Source organism: Lathyrus oleraceus, chromosome 4 (genome assembly GCF_024323335.1).
Source record: "Lathyrus oleraceus cultivar Zhongwan6 chromosome 4, CAAS_Psat_ZW6_1.0, whole genome shotgun sequence".
In the NCBI taxonomy this organism is placed as follows: domain Eukaryota; kingdom Viridiplantae; phylum Streptophyta; class Magnoliopsida; order Fabales; family Fabaceae; genus Lathyrus; species Lathyrus oleraceus.
In genome coordinates this window covers 484454700-484462968 of record NC_066582.1, presented here as the reverse complement: position 1 = coordinate 484462968, position 8269 = coordinate 484454700, and the positions used below count along the sequence as shown (strand labels likewise).

At 33.4% G+C, this 8269-nt stretch overlaps 1 protein-coding gene across 1 annotated transcript; it reads left to right on the top strand.

The window, feature by feature from the left end:
• Positions 1 to 527: 527 nt before the first annotated feature.
• On the top strand, positions 528 to 7760 carry LOC127076428 (uncharacterized). The gene is made up of 11 exons (XM_051018083.1): positions 528 to 694; positions 839 to 904; positions 1021 to 1088; positions 2635 to 2668; positions 2850 to 2919; positions 3053 to 3110; positions 3422 to 3550; positions 4553 to 4644; positions 4884 to 4962; positions 7202 to 7283; positions 7369 to 7760. The coding sequence occupies exons 1-11, from the start codon at positions 688 to 690 to the stop codon at positions 7449 to 7451; spliced, it is 768 nt and encodes a 255-aa protein (XP_050874040.1). The 5' UTR covers positions 528 to 687; the 3' UTR covers positions 7452 to 7760.
• Positions 7761 to 8269: the final 509 nt, after the last annotated feature.

The window sequence follows — 8269 nt, the reverse complement described above, 5'->3', positions numbered from 1 at the left end:
AGCAATTTTGCTCCTATCTATGTTTTTAGTAAGAAATTCTAAAAAGAAATTACATATCTCTTAGTAGCATATTTAATGTCCATAAAATCTTAGAGGCATATTCAATGTCCATAGAAGCTTCTTAAAAATTATTTTTTTGAAATTTTTACTTTTGCTTTTTAGGGCAGAGTTTTCAAATTCTAAACTACTAACTCTAGCTTTTAAAATAGAGTATTTTTTCCCGAAGTTCACTATGAGCTTCAGAAATGACTAGTTGAATCTGATTGAGATTTTTGTATCTTTGCTGAAGTTTACGACACTTTTTAAGAATCTCAACTAAACATAATTTTAATTTAGAAAAAAAAGATTAAAAAATTCATTTTATTATTATTATTATTATTATTATTATTATTATTATTATTATTATTATTATTATTATTATTATTATTATTATTATTATTATTATCACAACTAAACATATTTTTAATTTAAAAAGAGTGAGATTAAAAAAATACCTTATTATTATTATTATTTTTAAAAATAAAAGTAAAATAAAAAATAAAAAATTAAAGTGTGATTTGTCCATGGATGGAAGAAAATAGAGAGAATTGGGAAGGGGGCGTGTCTGAGTGAATTAGGTCTTCTTCTTCAACCTATACTTTCTTCGCTTCACACCCATTTTCGTCAATCCAATCCAACCAAGTTATCATGACAGGTATTCTATTCTCTAATTCCACTCCACTTCTATCTTGTTTTCATTCAACTCCATTTACACTGCAAAATTCCCACATTTTTTTTGAGTTAATTGCAAAACGATGCCGTTTAGCTAACCCTTATTTGATTTTATCTTCACACACAGACTACGTGCAGGAACAAGAAATGGAGATTGAAGCATTAGAAGCTATACTTATGGATGAATTCAAAGGTTTTGTTGTGCCAATTTGTGTGTTTTTATGTGTTTATGCTATTTTATCATCATAAAAAAAACTATTTTTATTTGGAATTTTAGATATATGGCTTGATTTTCTCTGTTTGATATAGAAATACACTCTGGTGAAAGTGGTTTAAGCACTTCCAATAGGTGCTTCCAGATTAAGGTCACTGCACAGGTAAAATGTCACTTCCTTCTCTTTATGTAGTTTTTGTATATACATTTTGAGTTAAATAGGTTTTTTGTTCTTGTAAAATGTACATTTTTAAAGATCATGTACCCGCCTTTTAGCTATGAAGCACGGACACCTCAAACACAACACTGACACTTGTAATGATTTTAAAAACGAATAAATTAAAGGTAATCACAAGTATTGGGGTAGGTGTTCGACACGGACACGACACCCCTTTTTTTAGTGGTATCGGTGCTGCATAGCTACTTACAAATTGAAAAATTGCTAGCTGTTATGTTTATATTTTTTCCGTGATCAAATTCGAGGAATAGATTTATGGAAAAATACAATGACATCCTTTGATATGCTTAAGATGTAGTCATGTAGCAGACCCTGCCTAACCAAAGAAAAACTTATGTTGTTTTTGTCGAAGTCTATATGGTAGGATTTGAATTAGCTTTTTATCTAATGGGAGCTTCTAAGTTAAATTAAGTTATACTTTTTCAGTTATGAAAAAGGTTCTTATAAAGTTGTAGATGTTTACGAAGAAGTTGAATAGGAGAACTTTTAATAAAGTTGAGATGTATAAGCTGATTTCGACTAATGTGTAATGTCATGATTCTTTTAATATTTATCCAAACTGGCTTTATGTCATGGATGGTCACAACTGTTGATCTTTTGTAGCGTTTATACTATGAAATCAGTCCGTGTTGGGTTATGTTGTTGTTATTAACATGTTTTGATTACTTGTGCATAATTTACCTGTCTTCATTATTCAAAAATTAAAATAAGAATAGATCATTTTTCTGTTGCACGTAGTGGTTGAATTTGATTGAACCCTTTTGGAATTATATTATTGTCTTCTTCTGACTAAAAGTAACTTCCTGTACATCATTTTACTAGAGTTCAACGGTAGTGGATATCAGAGTAGTCATTCCCGGATAGCGGCGCGGAGTGGCCGACCCCAAAAGATGAATAGTGGGATAGCGTATAGCGGGGTGATCTCTGTATTTGATCATGTTTTGGACAATTACATATAATAATTATAAACCTATATTTAATGTAAAATTAAACAAATAACTCAACTCATAAAATATTCAATAACCAAACCACACGTGACTCCAAAAGTGCATAAACGGCCATGAAGGAAGGTTAAGGTTGAGTCTCAATTCAAATTTGATTGAAAATTCAAAGTCACACTTAAAATGTTGTAAATTTAAGGGGTAATTTCGGTTTTTTAGAGGGGAATAGGATAGTGGGCCAGAAACCGCTTCAGGCCGAGAACCGCTCCGCTCTGTTATCCCTCTATTTACCCTATAGTGGCCGCTATGCACTGCTAATCCTCTTCCCATAGCGGTCGACCTCCGCTACGCTATAGTGGGATAGCGCTGCTATTGACTACTCTGGTGGATATAGAAGTTGGTTTCATTTCCATTACTTCCGCCTTTTCTTTGACTGATGTAATGTTCTAAGGCAACTGAGACATCTTTCTCCTCACATGAACTTGCAAAAAAGTGACCCTTATATTTGTCTGTGTTATGAAATTGTACAGGAGGAAGAGGAGGACGGGTCAATTACTAATCCAGGTTTCTTCCTCTTTGATATATTATTTCTTTTTCCATCTCGTTTGTCAGTTTTATTGAAATTTTATATTTTGGAATATCTAGTCGGTTTCTTCCTAAGATATGGCTTTACTTTTGGTGCTTATTTACCAAAATCTTCTGATGTATAATATACAAAAGACATGGTTGGTATTTTTTGTTGCAGCTCAACTGGCTTTGATCTTCGCTCATACAGAAAAGTATCCTGACGAACCTCCACTTTTAAATGTGAACAGGTCCGTATTTAATTACTATTATATTATTATTGTTTATCTGTCTAACTTACGCAAGTGCAGTGCATACATTTTTACTTCATTTATTGTATACTAACATTAAGACGAATTTGTTATATTTCACTATACAAAACAGTTTGCAAGGAATACCGTCTGAAGATTTAAGGATTTTGAAAGAAAAACTTCAACAAGAGGTGCCGGTCTTTAACCATATGCAGTTTTTCTGCTTATTGCTTGAGCTGAACTGGTCTTTGTTCTATATTTGCACTGATTATAATCCAAATTGAAAGACTTTTTAATGGCCATTATGAATATAATACTTATTGGTTATCATCCAAATTGAAAGACTTTGTAATGGGTATTCTGAATATGATGTTTCTACTTGTTATGCATATGCATTTTCATGTTGTACAATGGCTGATGAGTAATTGAGTATGAAACTCAAGATTTGTTGTGCATACTTGTCAAGTTATGGAAATTTTGATGCAAAACTTGTGTTACACAGGCATCTGAAAATCTTGGCATGGCTATGATCTACACACTCGTTTCCTCAGCTAAAGAGTGGTTGGCTGAGAGGTTTGGTGAGGACCCTGATGGCGCGATTGCTGAAGCAGAGGAGGCCGCCAAAGAAGATGTAAGAATATCTACTATATATAATGATATTTTTTTTGGTATTAAAATGCCTTACGAATTTCAAGTATAAAGCAATTCTTCTTTTAAGAATTCTGAGCATTTCTTAGGTAGCAGTAAAGCATGGACAAGCGAACATGATAAAACTGTTGGATTAAGATAGTATTCGATATGTATAGCCATATTTATGACTAAAGAGTATATACTAACCTGTTTTTTTCCTTTTTTATTTTTTATTTATTTATTTTTTTTGTTTTAAAGATTTTTTTTGATAAAAAAACTCGGGAAAATTCATATACATACATGTTAGAAGGATTGAGGTTGATTGATGTGGCAGGATACTTAAGCTGATATGCCTAGACTAGTTAAAGTTCTAGGAGGAGGAGCTGCAATTTGTCCCCTTATTAAACTTCATATCCAAAGTTCATTGGTTAGTGAGTACTGAGTAATGCTAGCAAGATTACTGATACTGATTGACGTCATCTCTGATAGTTGCACTTTGGCGTGTCTAGATTTTATCCTTTTGGTCAATGGAAGTAATCTTTTTTGCTCAGATATTTGCATACCCGTGTTCAATCCAACTTTGTTTTCAAAGACTACACTGACTGCTACCTTTAACAGAAAGTTGATCATCGGATAATATATGTAAGGTGTGGTTTAGGGGTTTTCGGGGGTTGGATTGCACCTCAAATGGGTGTAATCCTCTGGAGCTGGGGCGGTGTGTGTGTGGTGCGTACAAATTTGTCCATTTTATTGGACATGATAGACGAGCATCATTTTTATATGTCTACTTGTATGTTTTAAATATAATTCTATAGTTTGGGGTATTAGTGAAAGTGGTAATATTAATTTTTTCATGCCTTTTATTATTCTTCCCTGGAGTAAATTTAAAATGAAGATATGTTTCTCCTGTAATATATATTTTTTTAATGATTTTTCACATTTAAGTCCGAAAAGTTACATTGATAAAGCTGGCTAACAAATTTTTATCCTTCAACATTCTTAGATAGTGATACCCCATGGAGAACCAGTTACTGTTGAAACATTTTTGGCATGGAGGGAAAGGTTTGAGGCTGAACTAGCACTTGAACGAGCCAAGTAAGCCTCTTATAGTTGTTCTTGTTGTATGGCACACATTTCTAAATCTCTTCATTTCCACAAATTTTTAAATACAAAGCATTTGCAACACTTGATTATCAGTAGCGTTAGGGATTTTAAGGGTGGGAGTTTGTAAATTTGTACCTGAGTTGTGTTTTTAACAAGTGAAGTGGTTAAAGGTTGATAGCCTGCAGTAACAACTTTCCCTCTGATGCCGAACTAATTTGTCATGATTGCAGGCTAATGCCAGAGTCCGTGCTTGCTACTCCAAAGGAAAAGAAACTCAGTGGTAGACAGTGGTTTGAAAGTGGAAGGATGGTATTTTTCTGCCCTTACTGTTTATACCTTGATGCCTTAAATCGACATTTTCTATGTTATAAATTTAAAGCATATAATTTGCTACATATGACTAAAATATGCGTTGAACATTGAATTAATTTACTTGTAAAAAACTTTCTGCTGTGCCTACAAAATGAGACATTAACAATTGAGATGATTATTAGGAATGTCGTGTCACTTGTGAGCCATAAAATTATCAAAATTAGCACAATAACCCCCAGTTCACTTGTCAAAATGTGTCCTAGCTTTTGAATTCGTTAGGATCTGTATCACTTAAAACACTTAATAAATTAATTATTCTGTTTTGGGTGGTACTTTTGGTCCAAAAACAAAGAATGGCAGTAGTAGGCCTTGTGTCCACCAAATCACCTCATACCCTCACAACAGTTGTCAGTACTCCAGAAACAAGAGCCTAGAACGATTGCGGAGAATGGACTCTGCAATGCAATGGCAGTTCAGTGAACACTATGGTGCCCCACAGGGAGGAACTTCTGCTTCATCTTTTCTGCACTCTCGACCTCTTCTTCCTTGAGAACCTTCGTTTTCCTTTCAATACTTTCTCTTATGATCTTCAACCCCTCTTCTTTTGTATGTTTTCGGTTCTCCAATGAACTCTTTGTTTCTTTTCCTTCACTATTCTTCTCTTTTAAGGTTTCAATTAGAACTTGTGTTTCTTCATTAGTCCCATGTTGTAGATTGCATGAATCTTGAGTCCTCTGCAACTCTGTTTCGATTGGCTGCTCTTCTTCGTACAGTATAGGTAAGACGTCCCAATATTCCAGCTTAAAATGCCAAATAAATGCAAGCTAGAACGTGCACCAATTAACTTGCTGATGATTTCAATTATACCAGCGCCTTTGTCAATTTCTCTTCCTCCGGTGTTCCCTCATTTGGAAATGTTCCTCAATGTATGGCTCCCACTATGCATCGTATTCATCAATCATGTTCATCAATCACTCGAAACTCCATTTCCAGCATGATGTAGCATATTGGGAAAATCTCATGCCCCGCATTAGTTAGTGATCTATGAAGCACAAACACTTCTAGGAGTAGCCGTGTTGCAGTGTCCGAAACGTGTCGGTGTCCGACACTTGTATGACACCTGTACGATACGTGTCAGAAAAATCAAGTGTCGGAAAAGTCAAACAAGTTTCCCCAAATAAATGATTTGTTTTCTTTGCTTCGACACTCTTTATATTGGTGTCCGACACCCATTTGATACTCAATCAACACATGCCGGACAATTTAGACAAGTGTTTAAAAAATAATTTGTTTTTTTCTTTGCTTCAACACACCTTACACATCTTTTAAGACAAATTTCCCACATCTAAAAGGGTTAAACATGTACTGAAACAATATTAAGAATGAAAATTAAAAATAATGATTTTGATTAAGATATTTTTAACTCTTTTAATAATAGATAGGTAAATGAAATTTAAATATAACATATATGTAACGGTGTCGGTGTCTTATGTTTTTGACATTGTCGGTGTTGGAGTAACCGTGTCGTGTTCCGGTGTCCGTGTTTCATAGTTAGTCATAGAGTCTTGTGAGGATTTATATAGAGTGGCACCTCTCACTTACAAGTCTGTTGTGTAAGGATGAGTTATGCCAAACTCTAATACGTATCAGAGTCTATCTATCGGACCATGGGCTGTCCACCATTTATTCCCACACACCAAGCTCAAAAAGAGTGTTGGATGTGAGGTAGTGTATTGGGAAAATCCCAAGTCCAACATTGATTAAAGATAGAGATTTGTGAGAGTTTATATAGAGTGACACCCCTCATTTTACAAGTCGATTTTGTAAAGATGAGTTAGGCCAAACTCTAATATAGCCCAACTTATAGCCCAACTTCAAAATGGATAGTGAGATATGATAGAAATTGGTTCTAATAATAATAGTAAGGAATAACAAGCGACTTTTATCGAGAAATATATTTAGAATTACTTCTAATCAAATATATTATACATAGGTACACAATGAGAAACCAAAGTAAGGTTTAACACATCTATTATTATTATCTTTCATAATTCTCTCTTAAATTTTAAGAGACTAGCAATGATACTTTCATAATTCTCTTAAATTTTAAGAGACTAGCAATGATACTTTCATAATTCTCTTAAATTTTAAGAGATTAGCAATGATACAAGTTAACCTAATTGTATAAAAGGGTTGTATTGGATATATAATAGATATGATTTTTGTTTGTTCACAGAAAGGGGCTGCTGTAGTTATCGAGGAATTGGATGAGGATGATGAGGGAGACATTGACTTTGATGATGATGAGGATTTCGAAGGTTTCTTATGCTCTCTATCCCCAATTGTATGTTATTTTGTCTAAAAAGTTTATACATAATAATAGCTTTATCTGTTTCTTGGCAGATGACGAAGATGATATGCTTGATCATTATCTAGCCGTTGAAAAGTCTGATTCATCCCCACATTCTTCTATGCGAGCGAGTTAAATTGCATATTTAGTTTTATCATGTTGGACACACTGGCTTTGAGGGGGTTTCTATTCTGAGGGGATTTGTTTTTGTTGTCATTAAGAAAAGAGTATTTTGTAGATGTTCTTGGTGTGACGGTTTGTTTTTGTTATCATTAAGGTAAGAGAATTTAGCCGATGTTCTTGGCGTGACAATGTGTATTAAGAATTTTTTTTATTGTAGTTATTGGCTATAAATCATAGGAACACACAATAACGAAATGGATGGACAAACTATTTAACTAAATTTAAAGGGATAGAAATGAGACTAGTTTGTTTCATTTGTGAAGTAACAGGTTAAGTTAAGAATCTTTTTTTTTTTTATCTCATTCATAGATTGAGATTCAAGCTTGTGTCTTAGGACTTGGACTCATGGTTTATTTTTTTTATTTTATATTTTTTAAAAACTAAATTTAAAGAAAGAAACTGCAGATTGCTAGGGGGTGTTCTGAGTTTAAATTTGATGATATCCAATCATTATAAATATAAAATAATTTAAAAATTGGTTAAAATTAAAGAAATCAAATATTCAATTGACTTGGAAAGAAAATCACGATGAAAAATATAATAGCACAACAGTAAAGAAAAGCAAGAATAGCCGAAGTTGAGAGCATTTTCTATAGTATTCAGGGCTTCTAAGCCTTACGCCTATTTTAACAAACAAACTTGTGCCAGTCACATGCAACCTTCGTGTTAAGCTTTGTTCTTTGCATTCACAAATTTGATTATGTCCTAGTTTTAACTAGAGATCCTATTCTTATCTGTCATTACATGTGATTTTAGAAGGTTTGTCATGTG